The sequence below is a fragment of the Patiria miniata genome, unplaced genomic scaffold, assembly GCF_015706575.1.
Source record: "Patiria miniata isolate m_02_andy unplaced genomic scaffold, ASM1570657v1 HiC_scaffold_24, whole genome shotgun sequence".
Lineage (NCBI taxonomy): Eukaryota > Metazoa > Echinodermata > Asteroidea > Valvatida > Asterinidae > Patiria > Patiria miniata.
In genome coordinates, this window is record NW_024037063.1 from 21,968,480 (window position 1) to 21,991,082 (window position 22,603).

Genomic DNA, 22,603 nt, shown 5'->3' on the forward strand with positions numbered 1-22,603 from the left:
CGGCCGCATCCCGCCATCTTGGTCACATGAAGCAGAGATCTACATACTACGCATGCATGGGGTGTACCATTAACGCATAGGGGTTTCTTTCTTCGAAACGCTTTTAGCGATACCTAGAAATTAGGAAAACTATTTTTTCTTTAGTTATAAATTAGGCAAAAATTGGTCATGGTACTTGGCTAATTAGGCCTATTTGAATAATATGCCTACTTACACTGTTCAATAAAATATAATCGATTCAGGCCCCTCACTCAGACCTCGGTCAGTAATTCCATACACCAGGTTCACCCAAGCGATAAATGGAATGGTCCAATCAGCGCGACCAGTGTCAACACAAACAAGATGGCGGCCAATACTAAACTGACAAACTCATCGAAGGTTTCGCGCTGGAAAACAACTTTTTCACTAATTTTAACTTTAATTGATATGCAGAAGATGTTCTTTATTGTTTTTTTTCCATATAAAGCTACTTTTAATGTTCAAAAGCACATACAAAATTTGTTGATGCTTGTTGACGACCGTTGACGCTTGTTGATGCTTGTTGACGCATTTTAGTAGGACCCAAATTAGGTACTCGTTCTCCTCAGGCCCCCCAGTCCTATATAAGGTTAAAAGAATCACCAAAATAGCCAATTGTTAAATGACACTCACAAGTAACATTCTGATATTTCTTGACACTTTTGAACAGCTGGTATAATGACACATTTCTTGAATATCAGCAGGTTCAATTATGTGTGAAGAGGGCAGGGCTTTGATTGATGAGAGAAATTACGGGGTAAAAGTTGTCGACAACAACCACAAAACAGGCTCGAAATCAAGACTCACCGTCAGTGAAGCTTGATGCAATGAAAGCTTGATGCCAATTGGCTAATAAAAAATCATGTGGAAAGATTCCCATATCTGTCCATCACTAATTTTTCACTTGAGTGACCTATCATTGTAATCAGCCATCAGAAAGTGATAATAATTACCGGCGTGTCCTAAAAAGTCAAAAGTAGCAGGGAAAATGTTGAAGTATTCATTGAGAAAACACTTTCAGACCAGTCTCATAGGGTTTGTGCACAGGGTGACAAGTGATGGCCAGATATGGGAATCTTTACAATTATTTCTAATGGTTTTTTTTATCAGCCAATCAGAATCGGGCTTTCATTGTGTCAGGCTAACTTCATGAGTGTTTTGAGAATTACAACGTGCAAGCCTCACACGGTCTGACTGCAAAAAAAAAAGGTTAAAAAATCACATTTTCTTTTTAAAGTGCTTAATTTCAAAATTACAACAAACACGAGTTAATCTGGAAAGAATGTTGCATCCTGACGCCACTTCACATTTATTTTCTCAATGAAGGTCAAACGACATGGGACTGCAAAAAACTGACATTGCCAATTTTGCTGTTAGAGTACTTAAAACTATATAATGCACTCGACAACTAAAGAAGTACTGGTACTATTCTTTCCAGGCTATAACGTAATTTTGAAGAAAAAAATGGTTAAGTTTTTAGGCCTAAAGTGTACTTACTTTGGCTGTTGTGTCGGTATACATGTAAACTCTAAGTCTCTAGCTGCAATCGCTCTGCCCGCCAAATTATGAATGCTGTAAACGCATGTGTGAAATCGTTTGGTAAATCCCTGGTCCCAAGTGACGGCATCATTTTCAAAGCATTAGGCGGTGCGGACCAGTAATTTTGGAAAGTGCCCTAGTCACTGAAAATCCAACCTCGTCCCCAGGGTGTCGCGCCCATCACTACCTGCTCTCTCACCCTGGTATTGGATCTGTTTCTGTTTCTGTTCCATAAACGTACAAACACCTAGAAGGTTGTCGACGTACGTTGGTTGGATCATTTGCATGTGCAAGATTTTTGAACACGTATGCAAATGAGGAACAGTCTGGTGCCTGGATATGCGTTACACATTAGCGTTTGTTTGTGTATGCGGTGTCTGGGGTAAAAACAGAGTCAATTCGTAGCAGCGCGAGCACGGCGTGAGTTACGAAAACACGATTTTTGAATTCAAACTGTTACGATCTTATCCAGACAACATGCAGTAACATATTTCATATTAATATGAGCAAATTGGAAAGGAAATTAGTATTTTCGAGAAGGCGTGGACGAATGATCGCGAAAACACGTACTGCACGTTGTGAATAATAGCACCAAGTACACGATAAAAATCCATTACTAGCCAATTGCGGTATCCAATCAGGATACAGGAAGAAAGTTTCCTATCCAGGGTTTACTATTGGAAACGCGGTTGGAAATAAAGTAAGCACTGGGGACGACTGAAAATCAGTAACCCTCCGCGAAGTGATTCCCACAAACAATTACGTAATGATTACAAATATATATTTGGGCGTGAACCAGTTATTTTGGAAAGTGCCCCATCACAGGTAACCTTCCGCGACTCGATTTTCATAAAATTGAACAGAATTTGGCTTGTTTGGGGAATACATTTTGTACGGGTGATCAGGCCAAAAAAAGTCTCCGGTTTCTGGTATGGAGCTTGGCAAAAAAAGCCGCGTCGCCGCACCACTTTGTGGGCAAGCTCAGCTTGCCCACAAAGTGGTGCGGCGACGCGGCTTTTAAAAATTTTTTTTTACCTGATTTGTTTGCTTCAAATTTCGGCTGATGACTGTAAATGGTGCCCGACTAAACTTAGTGCAAATATATGGGAGTCCAGAGAGGCCACATAAAGCTTATTCTCGACCATAACCCCATCTAAAAACACGTTAAAATTGTGCAGCAGCAGGATTCCAGTCAAACCAGTGAGTTTGGCGGTGTTGAGACATCATCTTTCATTGAAAAAAAAAACTTTTTTCATTTTGCCAACGCGCATGGCTACGGCGACGCGCGCGCATACCAGAAACCGGAGACTTTTTTTTTTTGGCCTAATCGTTGCTCAAAAATTTGAATAAAACTAAAGAGGGTTATAAAAAAAACGGGAAAATTTTTTCAGGAAATTACTTTATAGGTCATCGCAAACATTAAAACCTGTCTTTCTTAATATTATAGGGGCCTACAAAAATGAACACTTAATTAAATATCGAAATTCAGAAGTTTTACCTGGGCCCCACAACGTTTACAACTTCGTTGTGACGGTTTCTCTCCGTGCCTGCCAATTCACTCGAATGCGTGAAAAAAAACCTCACATGATCTCCTCTCTCATGTGTTCAAAAGCATTTTGGCGGCGCGAATGGCAAGTGTCACATTTCCTTATAACCGAGGCCGCGGCGATTTGCATAAAATGGAAAATGCATTTGGTTGTCTCGATCAAATAAAGTTGTTTGGGGGAAGACCATAGCGACCAGAGGTTGAACCATGACCCGGCCGAAACCCCCCCCCCCCCCCAAAAAAAAAAAAAAATTAAAGGGGGTGAGGGGAGGCAACAGCGCATGCTCCCCGAAAATTTTGAAATCTACGAATGTTTTCTCCTGCATTTCGAGGCAATTTGCATTTTTAGGCAATTGGAGAATTTAGTTTGGAGCATGCAATCCAACAGTCGTATTCGTAATAACCAACACACACTTTCTGGAAGCAAAGAGCTCGGGTGTCTTTTGTTTCAAAAAGGGGAAGGACAATAGTACCGTACGCTATTTCCCCATTGTATTACATCTAAAAGGTACCAGTATGTCTAGCTGTTGGCGAGCGGGAGAGATACGCAACGTTTAATTTATTTCCTAGAAATTACGACAAAAGGGTGTCTTCACTCCTCCGATTATTAAACAATTCACGGGGGCGGTCAAGTTAGGAAAATAATGAAATTGGGGGGGGGGGGGGAATTTGTAAACTACTTTACGAGCGAGCTGCGAGTCTTTCATGTGTTGGATATGAGCTTCATATCAAAATACTGTAATACAGACATCTAAAATCACAATAGAAAAGTCAGCGATAGACAAGTACAGATTTTGTACGTCTTGTTTTAATACATTCATATTTTTATTAGCACTACAATGTACATTGCTTTACAGCTGATAACCAAATAAACATAACCTAAATGGGTTACTTTTAACCTGGTTAAATACTGTTTTATTCTACATGTTTAACCAGGTTTATTTAACACAACCAGCCACAATGGGATTAACCCTGGCCAGTTTTATTACTTCGGGTCTATATTACAGTTTAATCGGGGCAGCATGATATCTCAATGGGGGTTATGTGCAAAGCCTGGTTAAAACCTGCTTTATAATACAAGTTAAGAAATTAAACGTTTGAAAATAACTTAGGTTTTCGTTGTATGTTCTCCACGCGTTAGAGAGGTGTGCAATCAACTTTCAGAAGAAGTTTAAATTCCCGATGAAAGGTCACTTTATAATCAAATCATGTACATTGACATATAATCAGACAACTTTGATAGTACCATCCACTTATTAATCAACACTGTCTTGCATTATAACAATCAAAACAAAAGTTAAAAAGAATAGCAAATGCTTGCAGATGACTTGAAAAAAGAACGTTTGCATCCAGAATGCGAACTGGTTACCAGTTAAATTTATCATTAGATGCATACAAAATCGGCTGGTAGTTATCGTTGGAGGATTTTGAAGGATTGAGGCAGTGGTCACCCTCCATCAAACAAAATCCAGAAATAATGGATGACTTTGGAGGATTGAGACTGTATCTTATATCCACATAGTAGTAGTTTGAGGATTTGTAGGATTGAGGATTCATCCTAGCAAAATGGCTTAGACGGTAAAGATTCAGTCAAATACCCCATTTAGACAAAGCCTTATAGGACAATTCGCTCTTTTCAAGTAAAGTTGCCAGATCGAGGTTCTGCATGCCCATGGTGGAAGTGTGGAAAGAGCGAATAGTCCTGGACAATTTTGGCACACAGACACTAAAGTTTCAGGGTACCAGACTTCATAAAGTTCCAAAACAACTCAGTGCATCAATTCTACGATGCACTTAGACTTTCCATTTGATAATTTTGTGTTAAACTAGAATTTTCCCAAGTTATGTTTTAAAGTAAGATTTGCTTCACACATTGACATTCCTGAAGATTCAGTTTTGGCTAAAGTTGTTTTCCGTTGGAGGCTAAGGATTAACATTTGGCTACGTGTGTACACTGAGGTTTGCACTAGTAATCTAATCCATTATAACGCATTACTGTTAAGTTAGGTAGATGTTATGTCATACTACTAAGCCGACAATGTTATTCAAAAATACATTGGGTACCAGTCAAATACAATATGTACAGGTAATATATGATACTTTGACTGGTAACCAATGTTAGGTTAAGCATGGTTTGTACATATTAAACATGTCCGCTTAGTGCATTGATAAGACTTCCACGTTTTGGCACACAAACATTTGCAACATTTCCATTTAATCAGGGGTGTGATGACACCAAAAAATGCAACCTAAAACCTTTTTCCAAAAATTGAATTTCAAATCAACAGCAAATTTGGGTCTTTCTATGAATTTCTTTTGTCAATAATCCCTCATTAAAATTCCCACACAACATTTGGAAGACATGTGAGTTGGGTATTTTACAATGAATAACAGTGTTTTGCTTCTCGTAATGACATCGCAAGTTTGGATTTTGCGGTACCACAAATGGGAATACAAAGAAAATATTTGTGACAGTATGCGACTAATCTTTCATTTGGTTGGAGCAGGTCCATCAACAAAATGTGAGTGGATACAACATGGATTTGTGTCTAACTTTGCACAAAATTTCTTCGAAGTAAGTGAACCAAAAGAAATGCAGTCTTTTCATGATTGATTCGTTTCATCAGCACCAATAAACAAATAAATAGAGCTCATGCATCGAAAACTTCCACTACTCAATCAAACAAATGTTTAAAGGTCTGTATTTATAAACCTAAAGATTGTTAATTATATGATAGATGCATCAAAAGTAATGACTTTTTTGGGGGGGGGGGGCAAATGAGAATGCTGTAACACGAGTTTCTAGGCTTCAACAACAGTTTAGTAGTTTACTGAAATCTCAAAGTTAAAGATTGTAATATGTCGTGCTTTCTTATAGTTTATGGATGGAAAAAATTAGTTTGTCTGTTACTTGGGATTTCAAAAATCTGACAACATGCCAGCGGACCTTGAAAATAATATATTGATGAACTTCTATTTATGTACAGCCCTGAAGTATGTCAGATTATTAAAACAAAAGCAAATGTTGAGAAGCCTCATAATATTTCCATTGTTGGGTGTATGCTTGTATCCTCACGTCTACAAATTGTTAATAATTTGATCTGGTACCTTTTACGCCTTAAGTTAAATAAAAAAGTAGGCTGTACATGAGACCACACATTTAAATAGGATACTGCTACAATAAACATAATTGAAGCTACAAAACGTGTAGTTGAATGAATGGTGTTTTTATAGTTGTGTTCTGGTGTTTTAGTCAAGCCTGTCACTAAATCTCACTTCTCACAAATCAATATGTCCATCACATGTCAATCACATGTCAATCACATGTCCATCACATATCAAATGACATGTCCATGACATGTCCATGACATGTCCATGACGTGTCCATGACGTGTCCATGACGTGTCCATCACATGTCAACCACATGTCCATCACATGTCCATCACATGTCCGTCACATGTCAATCACATGTCCATGACATGTCCATGACATGTCCATGACATGTCAATCACACGTCAATCACATGTCAATCACATGTACATCACATGTCAATCACATGTCCATCACATGTCCATCACATGTCCATCACATGTTCATTACATGTCAATCACAAGTCATCCAGTCCCCAGCCAAGTCATGAACAATAGTATTAAAAACAACAGTGCCAAACATAATGGGTTCTTACTGTTAATCCTTGTAAATTTTGACCAATTTTTTGACGTGACTTGTGATTTATTTGTGACCAAACTTGTAATGGACTTTACAACACTGCCATGTTCTGCTTGAGTAGCTCACTCACAGACAGTGTGAAGACCATGTGCTCTTTGATTTATAAATAATGCGGTATTCCATGTGAATTGCTTATCCACTGACTCTGATCCGTCTCGGGTAAAATCTCCAAACATAAAACTGATCGCAATCACTTCACGATAACTGTAAGTTTCAACCAAAAGCAAAAAAATAGTTACAGGGGAAATTGATCGGCATATAAAACAATGGAGACACACGCTGTCTGTAATGATGGTCACAGTCCTGGTGCAAATTCAGTTTTGAAACGAGACTAGTCAATGCAGTGGTAAATAGAGCTCTTGCGCACAGCGCCCTCTCTGAGGACAGGGTTTGGTATTTATATTCAACAGTGAAAGCATAAGGTGTCTACTCATATGTATGACAGACAAAGACGTGTCTACCGTGAGGGGCATCTATGCAACAGGGAGGGGGAGAAGAGGGGTATAATTCTATGACGTGGAGTTGTAGCCAGCAGATGAAGTACTGTTGGAGCGATATCGGAAACTACCACCATTCCCCGTGGGACCGTCAAGCATTCTACCCTCGTATGCCTGAGTGATTTTCTCAATTGTCAGAGCTTCGAAGCCCATACTCAACGTCTCGGCATCGAAGCTCTCAATCTCGGTGCTCTGAGTCTCAAGGAGATGACGTATCTGCTCGCTCTTCTCTGATTGCAACCGCACCGTGTCCTCCTCGATCTAATAAGAAATCAACAAAGAAACCTCACAGTTAGTCTTTGTCTATGTCAAGTTTCAAAGGAATATGATCGTTTATATATGACTTGCAGCTTTGCATGGCAGATAACATAAGGTATAAAGATTGCGAATAACACCATGTGGAAAGTAATATCTTCTTGGAAGAAGTGTGGTTCTGAAAAAAAACCGGTTGGTTGAGTGTAGAACTCAACGTTTCAGACAGTGTGCTCGTTCTCGGAACCACACTTCTTCCAAGAAGAGATTACTTTCCACATGGTGTCACCCACAAACTTTCTACTTTATGACTGTTTATGTCAAAAATGCTGTGGAGAAAAATGCCTACAAAGTCTATGGGATCTGGGAAAGAACAAGAAGAAAAAGAATCAGAACAACAACGGCTTTTCAGCAACTGTGTGGAGAAGCCAATTAGGCTAATTAACCTAACAGAACTCAACCCATCCAACCCCAACGGCATGTTTTGTTGGAATCTGTCAGGATGGGTACAGTACCCCTAAAAAGACAGTCTTTTACATTGGGTTGGCACACCTCCAGAATGAAAGTCAGAAATATGTGTGTGCAGTTTCCCACATGGTGTTGGAATTTACCAGGATGGGTATGGTTCCTAGTAAATCATGCTAGGGAGTTTAATTTGGTTAAAGGGCAATCCCTTGCCAAGTTTTGAGGTATATTTCTTAATCATCTTACCCGTTGCTCTAGCCTAGCTCGACGTAACGACACCCATTCTTCTAGATCTTTCTTCTCTCGCATGTGTTGTGCATCCAGCTGTAGTCGCGTTTTACTCTGATAGGCGTGCAGTAGCTCTAACTCCTGTTTCAGGGTTTCGTGCAGCTCTTTGCATTCTCGCTGTTGAGAGTCACTCAAACGAATCTGTGAGAAAGACGGAACAAGTTATAAACATATAAGCAAAATTCACATGCTTGTTTGGGTGCAAACCTCCGCCAAGACTGAATTACTCCCCGCTGTATTGTCAGTACACCCCAAAGAAATACCCACATATCCACCTGACTTCCATGACAGGATTGCTCGTATTCTGAATTTATTGAAAAACAGCAGTGTTGGCTGCTTTCCGCTAATCCGTCATGGTATGTTGTTTAAGCCGTAATCACCATGTTATGCGGCCTGTGGGCAGTGCAGCTGCTACTGGACAAAGGCCGCTGTGCAGTCATGCATGTAGGTCAGTAAAGTGAGGTTTGATAATCCCAGCATCAAGGGGTTAAAAGCAAAATTGTGGAATCTGGCCCTATCTCCCAGACCCAGATCCGGATCACTTCCAAAATCGAATTGATTTGTACTTGTACCAAGGACCACCCCTAAAAAAGTTTTCATGAAAATCGGTCCATAACTTTTTAAATTATCTTGTTCAAACAAACAAACCAACAAACCAACAAACCAACACCGATGAAAACATAACCTCCTTGGTAGAGGTATTAAAATTGATCAGTAAAGGGCACAAAAATAATTAAAATACTGAATGTTTAAAATGACATCACAATAATTCCATCAAATGTGACTTACAGATTGTGACTGAAGCATTTCTTGGCTACTCAAGCGATACTGCTCTCCTAAGATCGCCATCTTCCTCTTCTGTTCTTCTTTCATCTTCTTAGAGACACTCTTCTGTTTTTCTCTCGCAGTGTTCTGTAGGACTTGGGTTTGTAGCTGCTTGAACTGTTTCATCTGGATCTTGCAGGCGTCGTGGTACTGTTTCTTGATAGATTGTTCTTTGATCTGGAACAGAAAATAGGAGGCTATTGCATCAATTGAAAGACTTTTGTACTTAGCAGCGTTATAGAGTCCAAATAAATCACAAACAAGTCTAGTCACAAGTACACCAGTGCGAGTGCACAATAAGCTCTGGCCATGTTGCAAGAAGTCCTTCATAGAATCAATCGAAATTATTCCTGCCGAAGCACATATGGAGCACCATACTTTTGGTTAAGTTTTGGGGACAGACGGACAGACAGATGAAACAACCACCAAGTGACATTTAGAAAGTTCCTGCGATAGTTTAAAAAGATAACAAACAATTTGCCTTTGTCCTAGTTCATTTGAATAGCTTGTGACTTGACGTGACATTTGATGACTTGTGACTGACTTGTGATTGACTTGTGAAGACTTATGAGGACTTGTGATGAAGTTAAAAACTCTGGTTTCATAACCCCCTTCCTCCATTCCTAGTATTAAATGGCTACAAATCTGGAGAATGTTGGGTTGTTGTTTTGTCTCATGGCTGGGTTTCTAGGCATTATTTAACATTCCAATTTTCGTACTTCAAGGTCAAAGGTCATTTCATTATGCATTTTCTCTGCGCTTCATGATACAATTTTGGTAAATTTAATGAAATGGAGGCCATTCAAAGAGCTTTAACATGATGTACAACTTGGCTATGTAGGTGCTCTACTTTCACAGATGTTGTTCACCTGTATATCAAAACTTAACAAGCCAATTTACTAAAAAATCATTCTGAAGGCTTTTCATTTAGGCCAATCATCACACCAACTAATGTTTCAATCTGTGAGGGTCAGGTGGAAAATCATGTTGAATTGACGCAGAATGACCCTGTTCATGTCCAGTCCATGTTTCCTCCTATTTAAAGGTCCCCCCACTGGGTGTCTAGTAACCTCTACACACCTTGAGATTCTTAGGTTGTTGTTTTGTTTTCAGTCAATGTTTTCTTTCTATTTAACCCTCCCCCTTCATGTGCTGTCTAATAACTGCTACATACCTTGAGATTCTTAGGTTGTTGTTTTGTTTCCAGGCCGTGTTTCTTCCTGAGTTCCCGCTGAGCTCTCTTGTTATATTCTCCCTGGTTTGCCAACTCTGTCTCAAACTGTTTCTCCATCTGTTCACTCCTCAGGTTCTGTATCTGTTTCAGATGTCGATATTCTAGCGATTGCGTCTGTTCGTGATGACGTAGACCCATCACGTGCTCCATTTCCTTCACTATTTGCCTCTTGTGTAAGATCTAAATAAGAAAGGAAAACACTCTTACGTCAAACATAAGTTAATAAAAGTTGATTGTGCATCATTTAAGGTTGAGTGTCATGGCTGAGTGGTTAAGAGCACCAGACTCAAGCTCTGGTGTTTTTGACCTGCAGAGTATGGGTTCCAGTCTCATTCTTGACACTTGTGCCCTTAAGCAAGACACTTAACCATTATTGCTTCGTCCTTCGGATGGGACGTAAAGCCGTATGTCCTGTGCGTTGTGTGATGTACGTAAAAGAACCCAGTAACACTTATCGCTAAGAGAAGGGGTTCGCCCTGGTGTTTCTGACGGTGGCTGCTTATTGCGCCGCTGCATATTGTAAACCCTAAAGATACTACATAAAATGGGTCTGATATTTCAAATACTTCATTTAACTGTCTTTAAAATAAATTCATATTAACTAGCGCCTTGAGTACCTAATTGTTGATAGATATATGCGCTATATAAGAATTTGGTATTATTACTATTATTATTATTCAAGGTCCATAACCCCTGAAGACACAATCAACATTATAACGTGCTGCTGAATTTACATCGCTATATACAACTGTCAAAAATTTAACAACAATTATTACCCTGCTCATAAGCCATGAAATCAGTTTCATGTATCAGTATAAGTTCAGCCCAAACTGTTCTCTACACTCACAGGTGCCCATTTATACATTATCGTAAAGTGTCTTGCCCAAGAACACAAGCTACACAAACCCCTGTCAGAGTTCAAACCCACATGCCACCACTCACAATTCAAACACATTACCCACTGGAACACAGCACTCTGCATTAATTTAACAATGGAGCATGATGCTCACATAGACATTTCCTGTGTAAAGTTTCCAAATGAGTTAGATTTTTCAAAGTACCGTATTCAAATTACTTGACTATGGCTTGGCATTACACATCGCTTATGGAAGCGGCTAAATCCACTTCCCATAGACGCGTGTGTGTCTGCTAGCCGTAGCCTTCTAATTGGGATGTGGCTTTCTACTGACCTCCCTGAGCTGATCTTGTTGCTGCGTATGCTTGGACAGTATCAATCTGGCCTTGAGTTTACGGATCTCCGTGTCTAGGAACCTCTTCTGTTCTTGCAGGAGTTTCTGCTCTGCCTGCTGCTGTTGCTGCTGTAGCGATTCCTTCCGACTACGGATGACTGAATCTTGCTCCTTCTTGGGTGTGCTGTCAACCTCCTGATCAAGAGATGAAGAGAGAATGCTGCTGATTTACGGCAAGATGAATTGTATTCTAATGCAATGCTCAGACTGCCATTCAAGAGTCGCGATGAACCAAATAATTTGAAAGATTTGAAATGACCCTTCTATTGGAAAGTCAATATTCAGCGCATTATGTAGAACCTTTCAAACCCTCTCGTGTGAAGGGTTATAAAGTGAAAACCCTGCTTAATCCAACAGGATCCAACCATATTAAACACTCCCTAGGTCATGTTGGATTGAGCAGTTAACCCCTTGTATGTCTTCCTGTTGAAATCTGTTGGATTCAGCAGGCAACTGAAAACATTCAGAGGCGGATTCTGTTGGGTACTGGTAAATAACGCCAAGTTGGACTCTGTTGGATCCAGCAGCAAACAGAAAAATAAGCCACAGTTGGATTCTGTTGGATTGAGCATGCCAGTCATTTTATATGTTCAGGTGCCCAACAACTTGGCAAGTTGGGTTGTGCGGGAATGTGTTGGATTGAGCAGGAAACTATATGAGTAACCGTCGGATTCTGTTGGATTAGCAGGGTAGTCCTAGGGAACTACTAGGGGTTAGGGTTTTAAGCAACTGTGTCATCCAGAGAGTCACTGCACACAACTTGCAGTGTGGAGAGCAGTGAAGCGTGACTGAATCCACCTGCTTGCCCTGAGCTTAACGAACAAAGGAATTGTGGAGGGTTCTGATGTGTTAGTCTTGTAGTTACCTTCTTGATCTGCTCCTTGTTGATCTTATACTCTCTCTTCTGATGTTGTTGGAAGGCTTTGAGTTCCGTGTCTTGCCGTGACGTGATGGACTTCATCAGCTTCTTCTCCTCAGATACTGCCGCCTTTTGCTGTGAAAAACACAAACAAACATCTCAATCAATATTGTCCGATATATTTGAGTCACCTTGAAGCTTTCTAATTTGCCATTCAAGAATGACTTCAAAAGATTTCAAAAGATTTTTTATTTGGTCGGTAGGTAGTTGCAAATGATAATCACTCTTAGAGGATGACTGCATTAAGCCTAACTCCCCAGGCATTTTTGCTAGGATGCAGCCTCAATCCTGCAAAATCCTCCAACTGCCTCCGTGTAAAAATAGCATGCAGCCTCAATCCTGCAAAATCCTCCGTTATTTCTTGAATGTGGTCCTTGGAGGGGTGACCACTGCCTCAATCCTGCAAAATCCTCCAGCAATCACTGTCAATATATTGAGGCAGAGCCAGTGACATCCTGGAGCAGTGCAGAGGACTTCAAGTATAATCTAAACCTAAATTTATACAGCACTGTGCATAAACAACACAAGGTCCGGCCTAAGACCTTGACACAGTGCATCCTCCAAAATCAGCTCCAAATTTACAAAATGACCTGTTAATGCTAAATGCCATCAACAATGTGGCATTATGAAATGAGGTATAGGCAACAGTATCACACATTTACACTGATGCTAACCTTTCTGTCCTCCTCAGTTTGGTGTTTCTGCAGGAGTTTATCCACGTCTTTTGCATTGGTTTGTACACACTGTTCATATTCCTTGTCTAGTTTCTGCCGGAGTTCCTCCATCTCAGCCTTGAGTCTGGTCTCCAGTTGTTGTAACTGCTTCTGATGTTGTCTTCTCATTCTCTTGTAACCTAGCCAGTCAAAGATACAAGAAGGAAGTCATGTGGCTAGAACAGGGCTGTAACAAGCTTAATGGGTCCTTTATGAGTTTGCAGTCTAATGAATTGTGGATATTTTGACACCACTTTCAGAAACATCTGAAGTAACAATTTTTCAGAATTTCTAATTTTTGATGCACAGAACCAAACATGCTTGTGTTTTATTCACAGTGAATTAGAAAACGAGCGCATTCACAGATGGTAACACAAAGTCTTTCATGAGACAATATGGCCCATCAGGCCGGCGTTTATCTCCAGTTTCCTTGGCATGAAATGACTGAGACTAATTCTATTCCCCCTGGATGGTATACCAGTCCATCGCAGGTTACTCCCCAGCTAATGCCGGTACCCATTTATACTCCTGGGTGGAGAGAGGCAAGTGGGGGTGAAGTGGCTTGCCCAAGGACACAACATATGACCAGCAGCTGGATTCAAACCAATGACCCTCTGATCATGAGTCACGAACCTAAACCACTAGGCCACATTCCCCCACAAATTCACTGTTTACATAACACTTATGTACTGAGCATAATTATTAAAACTGACACACCAAATTTCATAACAATCAGTCATTGCATTTCCGAGGTACGCCCCCCCCCCCCCCCCACTACAAGATGTAGAAAGATCCCCAGTTCTTTTAGGATTACTTTGGTTATCAGGCCCTTTAGCCAGCCCTGCCTGACAAGGTTAATTCTCATGTTCTTCTTTCCACATTTAATGTACCTGTGAATTGTTCGCGCATTTCGCTTTCATGTTCCTTAGCCTGCCGTTGCACAATACTTGTCGGCCGAATGGTTTTAAATTGGTCCTCTAGATTATCAGAACCATCTGCATAGCTACTGAGACTTGTACCGCTGGACATCTGAAACAAACAAGAAATGAAAAACATTATAATGGTGAGATTTACAGCCACCGATGCAAACATACATGTAGTACTGTAATGGACTCCGTGCATGAACAAAAGAGGGCGCTTTAAGACCAAGTTTGAAAGCCTAAACATAGAGGCCGCTTCATACTTTACAGGAACGCCAAGTTAATTTAATGTCACGAAACATACCTGTACACCCTCAAAATTCTCCGAAATTGAAATGTATTCAACTTTTGTGAATTCCCATACAAGGACTTGAACTAACATCACAAATGTGTTCACGTTCGCTTTCGTGCTGTCTATGGAACGGCCTTATTGTACAAAGAATGCATGACTTAGTTTATTCTGAGTGTGCAAAATCCACAGTGGTCTCCCCAACTCTCCCTATCTGAACATTGAGGGGGTACTACTTGAGCACTGAGTCCACATGAACTGAGTCCACATGACATTTAGTACTCACGCTAAGACAATACACAAAGCTCTCTCATGCTTAAGTCATGTAGCGCCCTCTACTGTTCATTTGCAGAGTCCACATGATAAGTTAATACAATTCTAAATAAAGACAAGCTGATGTACGGTGCACCACAGGACAGAGTCCATATCCAGTTGAAGAAATTGCCAATTAGCATTTGTTTTAATCTGGATGAGGATTAAGCAGTTTTATTGAAGATTTTTCAGGCACACGTGCATAATGTTTTTTTTTCCATGAAATGTTTTTTTGTATCCGTCCTGATGCGTTTGTCTGTGTTGTCCGCACAACAAGCTAATAACAGAAATGTTTGATTGTGTTTAAATTTTTGCACAGAAATTACGTATTTCTAGAGTAAAACATGTTCAGTTTTTAAAAGATAAAAAGGAAGTTGATGCTGATCAATGTAAGAAAATTTTGATAAAAAAATCCAGAAGAAAAAGTAAAGTTTGAAGAAGATCACAAAAAGTACAGGAAAATGCAACATGCAGTTGCATGAATTATGCAGTAAAATAGTAAACAAGTACAAGTGTAGCTGCTGAAATAGAGTAATACTTCCGTTACATTACAACAGATATACATGTAGTTTACTGTAACACAAGCGGAATGTTTTAAGGACATACAAAAGTGCATGACAAGCAAATTACACAAAGAACAATTTCAAGGCTATACATAAATGGGCTATAATGTTCGACACAACAAAAGTGAAAAACAAAACAAGGAATATGAAGTCTTCGTATGCAGACTTTCACATGATATATCAACTCAATGACCCTGAATATACGTATATCAACACAAATCCACAAATGTAACAAAAACGCCCGTTGTCATGGTAGTGTAGAAAACACTGAACAGCTCACAAGAAGAAAAATATTCCCAATTACAGATACGTAACAAATATAAACGTGACGTCACCCAAGGGACATAACGACTTCCAACAATGACATCATGTTTGAAAGTTACAGATGATCGTCCGTTAGAGAGTTATTTACGACAGTAAAGCATAATGCAGACAGATACATTTATTACGGCATGCAATATGGCCGACACATGGAAAGCACAGACACCATCAAGTACCCATCATGCACCATACTACCCAGCATGCCCTAGGCTTCCCATCATGCAAACCATCCACATGCTGGAGTGCTATAGGCCGTAGCAGCGGTCTGGTACCTTTCTTCTATTCCTCTGATAGCCCATCTTCATGGCATAGCTGGCGTGATTGTTGGGGCCTTTCAGGGAATGATAGCCCAATGATATGTCTTGGGACCGGCCCAGGGTTAGATCTTGGGCCGAGCTGTATCCCGAATGCATAGGAGGAAGACCGCTGTATGCTTGGCAGTAGTAAGGATGCTGGTTGGCATGGGAACGGGGGAAGTGTTGAAGATGATAATGGAATGATTAAGATGATGTGCAGGATTAAGAGACGATGCTAATATAAATGTATTTTTAAGTAATTTGTTAACTTATGGCCTAACACTAACGTCAGTTTTCAAAGTGATACACTAAAACATGGCCTACAAAGCTCAACTAGCGTTACTCACATTTTGTGCAACTTTCTACTCCTCTTAAATGTATAAAAACTATCTGACTTTCCTTTTTGGTCAATTTGATTGAACTGTGCACTTTTTTAAACATTAAAAATTTGCCATGCTTTTCCTGACAACTGAGGGCGCTGTTGCTGTGTTGCCATTTCAGGAAGTCACTGTTCAGTTTAGAGGTTTTCAGTTCAAATTGTGAACCCAACCATTTCGTTGAAAACATTTGTGAGAAAAGTTTGCTCATTGGCTTACTGTCATGTACTGACGCAGCAACGAATCACCAAAGAAAAGAGAATTTACAACAGTAAAATATCCAAAATTCTGGCAAGTTTTGATGCTGAAATGAGTGCAACATTGAGGTTTCTTCCTCAAATGACATCACACTTTTGCTCATGAATATGGAAATTTTCATTAGCATAAAAACAAAACGGCACCAAAATACCCTTGAAAATGGCAAAATGAAAATTCAACATATAGTAATGGGACACAAGGGTGCATTTTTACGGACTGCATCAAAAAAATAAATAATTACATGGGCCCTTTTAAGATGCACTGGTCTCTGCATTAGTTTGTTTCGCAAATTACTGTCAATAAGTTACATCCAGTGTATGGCCTAACTCTATGTCGAATGAGAAATCAGCTACTATTACCCGATCAAAGCACAGATCCAATTTAATGTGGGGGAAGTGAGTGAATGAAAATGCAGCTTCAGTGTGTGTTCAACAAAATAAGCACATGAAACAGAAATCATAATATTCATTCTTTGTGAACATATCCGTGATTGATTTCTTCCGAACGGTTCAAACTCAAAGCTGTGCCTATCTCATATCTACATTTACTGACACAAATGTTACTAGTACTGACAATCGTACAGTGTTTTTGTATTGGTCATGCACTTGCACGGTTACTGAATTTCGTTAATGTTTAGAAACTTGTGTTAAATTTATTTTTTTAAGTTAGTTGAATTATTTCACAACGTTTGTTCTTAGGACACAGCAAAACCAAGCTTTTTGCAGTCAGAAAATACTCGTGCCACTTTTGAAAATGTTCAATTTGAATATCCCTTCCAGCCTTTCATCATATGCATAAATTTAGGCTTAAAGTTCTAATGCTTCTCAAATATTCAACAAACTATTTGTTTGTGCATCAAATGAATTGAAATTCACAAATGCTATAAAACCCCTAGCTACATTCATGTACATGCAAGCTTTAAAAATTGTATGCACCAATAGACATGACCATAGTACACTGCATGAAAGATACCCATGTGATAGTCGTCTGCATGGCGTAGCATTTGTGAAATGAATGAACACGTTTGTTTAAGAACTCTTGAATAAAGAATGAAACATCTCTAACGTGATCACTTACTCAGAGACCATTCCTAATAATATCTATCACGACGGCCCCCTTTAATGGGGAAAGCATTGTGTAGCTATTGCTCAGGTAATTTGTAACAGGGCAGTTGTTTTGTACAATAGCATACACAATGGTTTCTCCATTAAAGGGGGCCTCGTGATGTCTATAAAAGGAGTCCAAGTGCGCTACCCAAAATTTGATTTAAAAAGTACAATTTTCCTCGAACGGTTGGAAGTACCAACCTCGATAACCTGGTTGCATCTGATGTAAATTAGTCCAGTTATTATTAACAACAGTTCTTGATAAAACATGCTCCTAATGAATAACGTTAGCAACTACAGCATGAAAATGTTGCATGGGGAGTTAAGCAATTGTGCCAAGTTTCAAGGTGTCAAATCTAAAATGCCTCTTTCCAAGTATGTTAGGCATTTTGACCTGACTACACTACTACAGTAAGGAAACAACACTTTGAAGTTTCCATGAATTGTTAAACACCCATTTTGAACTTGCATTCCAGAGTGACTCAAATACAATTTGGTTCCATACAGGCAAACTTCATGTATTAATTTTCCGTTGACCAGAGCGTCGTCAGGCATCAAAACACTCTAGTTGTGTTTATCGGACTAATGCAACACTGAATCAATCAATCAATAAATCATTGTTCTATCGTCTATCAGACAGCACTGAGCGGCTAGATTAAATCTAAATTTACCAGCTAAAACTATTGCAGTGTACAAGTGGAAGCTCGAACCTAATATAAATCTTTTATAATTTAGTACGACTCTGAAACACAGAACTGAAATGAATTTCCCAACAATTTCGGACGGATTATTTTGACAAATCTGGACGAGATCTTTGATGTAACATAGTTCGATTATTCTATAAAAATGGGGCCAACGTGTGGCATTTTTCCAGTCCTTTACCTCGGTACTACTTTGCAATTTGCCGTTCAAGTGTCATTAAGAATGACTTAAAATGATTTTGATTATGTTGGTTAGATTTTTTCTTGGAGGATGACTGCATTAAGGAGTGCATCAGAATTATAAAATCATAGATGTCAGATGTAACAGAGACAGTAAAAAAGTGGACCCCACATTTATAGAAATGTTCCATCTCTAAAACGTCTCCACGTACAAAATTACTTGAAATCAACAAGGAATAGGGAAACGGCCGACTTACCCTGGAGTCCCGTGAGAAACTATCAAACTCCGCGGATGGGCCTGGAAGACTATTGATGCTACCACAGTTACTGCTACTCTGTATGCTGTCCTGGATGCTGTGTTGACTACCTATACTGTTGCTCTGACTGGCTTTACCTCCGAACACGTCGTCACCCTGTGAAGAAGACCGCGGGTTAAGAACGAGGAAACGGGGAGGAACAAAAACAAATAAAAAAATTAGTCTATGGACCCAATGTACATGTATCCCTTGACAAAGTAAAAAATTGAAACTGCCAACACAGGGCTGGATAGCTCAGTTGGTAGAGCACCGGAACGGCAATTCGGAGGTCGCAGGTTCAAACCCTGCTCCAGTCAATTTCTTTGTTTAACTCCAAAACTTGGAAAAAGTTAAGATTAGGGACACTAGGTTTGTGCACATCAGGCTGGGCATTAGCCTTTCATATTCATTAGGTTTTTTCCAAGGTTTCTTCATTGTGAATAGTATCGAAACCAATCAAAGAATTTCACTATTAACCAGTTTGCATTGGTGAACGTGATAACACGCACTGGCTGTTTTTATACACAGGCACGGCTGATGGTTTAAAACGTCACGACTGCCTCGACTCGCCTCCGGGTGACATCTAAACACGCTAATCCCTCGTGCCTTTTGTACACACACAAAGTCCGTGAAGTCTGTGGAGGCGGACCGTGTGTTGATCTGGAATTGGCCGTTGTGCATGGCCTATTGTTGTACAATTGACGCTCCAGTGCACACCCCCGAGTATTGAAACATATGAGGTTTCGGCAAGAAATATCGTACAAGTACTATTGAAATGACTCTTGTGAATCAGTATTTTTGGCGTTTGGCTGTATATTAGAAGTTGGCTGGAAAATGTTGCCTTTTGCAAAAATCTAAATTTTCAGCAAAAATAATACCGGTTCGAAATGGTAATAAAAAAAATCGAAGTAGCGAATTACAATGTAAACATATTACAGCGACACAAGACAAAGCATAGACATATACATTTGGATTACTATAAATCCTCATTAGCTACAAATTAAAAACAAAACTGAACATTTTAAACAGAATCAATACAGACCATGTCAACGGTGATGTCAACCTCATAGGCAACCAACAGGCAAAATATTAGCGTCTTGCTTTGCCAAAACAGTAAAATGGCAACACTTTTAAGCCACTCCTATTTCAAGAGATCTATATGCAGTGCCGAAAAGAACAGTTTTCTGTAGTTGGCATCATGTGAGCAGATCAACCATTTTGTAAACAGATGAGACATGTCGGTACATTTCTACAGTTCATCTTACCTTGGTCGGTTTCATGTCAACAAACACATTGCAAATATTCCACTCAATGAAAGACCATGAAATTATACTTTGGAATATGTATAGAGTACGATCAACCAGAGACGAACTAAAATCCCTTCCTTCGATCGAGCAGATCTTCAAACAATGCCTTGTACCCGGAAACACTGCACAAACAAACCATTTCTTATGTGTTCTTAAGGATATTGAACTAACCTGGGAAAAACACAATTACTATCACTTTCATTAACATTGAACAAAAATGTATCAGTTTCAACTCCAAGAATAAACAAAAATCCTGAACATGGAACCCAAGTGGCCTTGATCACGACACTTGTCCCCCCAAAAATTGTCACATCAATGAATTGTTACAATTGGTTCGATTATTACCCAACAAGAATGCCCCTTCTATGTTACAATAATGTATTGTGACGTTCAACAGGATGAGTAACTTTCCAGGAAACTGCAGGTTATGAGAGTTCAGTACTTCCAGGGTTACCAAACGGATTTCACAATGACCAATCATGCCTGTATTGATCTGAATCATTTTCCTTTCGTAATTGTCTTTGGTATATGTTTATCATACCAGTGCACTTTATTGAGGTTTTGGCAAAATGAATAATGTACTTGTACATTCAATGTCAGATTGTTTTCAACATGTTGAAAATGTATGCAGGATCAAATAATTAAAAATTGTTGACAGCTGTGATGTGGGATATGACGTTTTTAACACCCGAAGGGCGCATAGCACCCCGAGGTTAAAACGGCATATCCCACATCACAGCAGTCAACAATTGTTTTGTTATATCGTGCAAAATTTATGCAGTGTATTTTGAATTTGTCATTGTGAGGTGTGGTGACAATTAAGGGTAACTGGTGGAGAATTTCTCAGTTTGGTGCAGTGGTTCTTTCCTCGCCTTCCACCGCTCAGATCACATGTGGATTGGGTTTCAGTCCCTGCCTGATTCTGTGGGTTCCCCAGAATATTCTTCTGGGGTTTTCCTCCCACCTCTAAAACTGTAATTTCTTCCCACTGTCTTCTCTCCACAGGTTTCTTCAGGCTTGTGAGCTACAGTGCCTAGGGCGCTTTTGAGGAATCCTTGGTTTCATTACCAGAAATAAATAATCATTACTAATAATGATAATAACATCTCCTAGTCTGTAGGACCAAATTGAATAGGGATCGTAATTAATTACTACGAAGCTCATGACAGGCTAGTCTAAACTGCAAAAACACAAAACTAGTCACAAATCTGTTGCTGTTAGCTATACCTACTGCTAGAGCCCATCAACAACTAGACCAGTAATCTCCTAGTATTTCTGTACTTCCTAATTACATTAGCCGTCAGCATGTAAGCATGCATTCAGCACATGTTCTCAATACCGGCTGTGAGGCAGGAACTGTGGTCTCCTGTGCCACTTGCTCCTACTTGTCAGGATGAGGTTCTTGAAAGGTTTGGATTAAGGAACAATACCTTCCAATAAGTCCACATCCTGAAATGTCTAAACTGTTTAAGTTTAAGGTCTTCTCAACTTCAACTTGTGCTACAATGATAACTTGAATAATAATATCTTACGCATGTTTGGATTTTCGCTAGAGCCCTGTGATATATACAATGTACTAAAAAACTGCAACCTTCGGGAAATATTATGGCAGACAATTGTACTGGCATGGAGTTACTTTCAAAGGAATTCTAAAGATTATCAATTGAGTAAGTCCATCTCATGTGTATCATTCCATAGCTACTCACGGATTCACTGAGTGAGACTCAATCTTGAGCGAGTTTATCATGAGAATCATTCCATAGCTACTCACCGATTCACTGAGTAAGACTCAATCTTGAGCGAGTTTGTCTTGAGAATCATTCCATAGCTACTCACCAATTCACTGAGTAAGACTCAATCTTGAGTGAGTTTGTCATGAGAATCATTCCATAGCTACTCGACGATTCACTGAGTAAGACTCAATATTGAGTGAGTTTGTCATGAGAATCATTCCATAGCTACTCACCGATTCACTGAGTAAGACTCAATCTTGAGCGAGTTTGTCATGAGAATCATTCCATAGCTACTCACCGATTCACTGAGTAAGACTCAATCTTGAGCGAGTTTGTCATGAGAATCATTCCATAGCTACTCACCAATTCACTGAGTGAGACTCAATCTTAAGCGAGTTTGTCATGAGAATCATTCCATAGCTACTCACCGATTTACTGAGTAAGACTCAATCTTGAGCGAGTTTGTCATGAGAATCATTCCATAGCTACTCACCGTTTCACTGAGTGAGACTCAATCTTGAGCGAGTTTGTCATGAGAATCATTCCATAGCTACTCACCGATTCACTGAGTAAGACTCAATCTTGAGTGAGTTTGTCATGAGAATCATTCCATAGCTACTCACCGATTCACTGAGTAAGACTCAATCTTGAGTGAGTTTGTCTTGAGAA

General features: G+C 39.6%; 1 protein-coding gene and 1 non-coding gene across 5 annotated transcripts in view; one reads left to right on the forward strand and one right to left on the reverse strand.

Annotated features, from left to right (window-relative positions):
- Positions 1-6,643: 6,643 nt before the first annotated feature.
- LOC119731613 (serine/threonine-protein kinase TAO1-like) overlaps positions 6,644-22,603 on the reverse strand; it is a 33,984-nt gene continuing 18,024 nt past the window's right edge. For 3 of the 4 annotated variants that reach the window (XM_038204817.1, XM_038204816.1, XM_038204815.1), the window contains exons 11-20: positions 18,856-19,011; positions 15,953-16,132; positions 14,166-14,304; positions 13,237-13,415; positions 12,509-12,637; positions 11,584-11,778; positions 10,334-10,573; positions 9,124-9,336; positions 8,293-8,475; positions 6,644-7,590 (exon numbers count right to left, since the gene is read on the reverse strand). In XM_038204817.1, the coding sequence (XP_038060745.1) occupies positions 7,342-7,590; positions 8,293-8,475; positions 9,124-9,336; positions 10,334-10,573; positions 11,584-11,778; positions 12,509-12,637; positions 13,237-13,415; positions 14,166-14,304; positions 15,953-16,132; positions 18,856-19,011 (1,863 nt within the window). In that variant the 3' untranslated portion in view covers positions 6,644-7,341. The remainder of the gene's footprint in view (positions 7,591-8,292; positions 8,476-9,123; positions 9,337-10,333; positions 10,574-11,583; positions 11,779-12,508; positions 12,638-13,236; positions 13,416-14,165; positions 14,305-15,952; positions 16,133-18,855; positions 19,012-22,603) is intronic. The other variant, XM_038204818.1, reaches the window with a different exon arrangement.
- Trnaa-ggc lies at positions 19,139-19,211 on the forward strand. The gene has a single exon. It is a non-coding gene; the product is annotated as a tRNA-Ala (tRNA).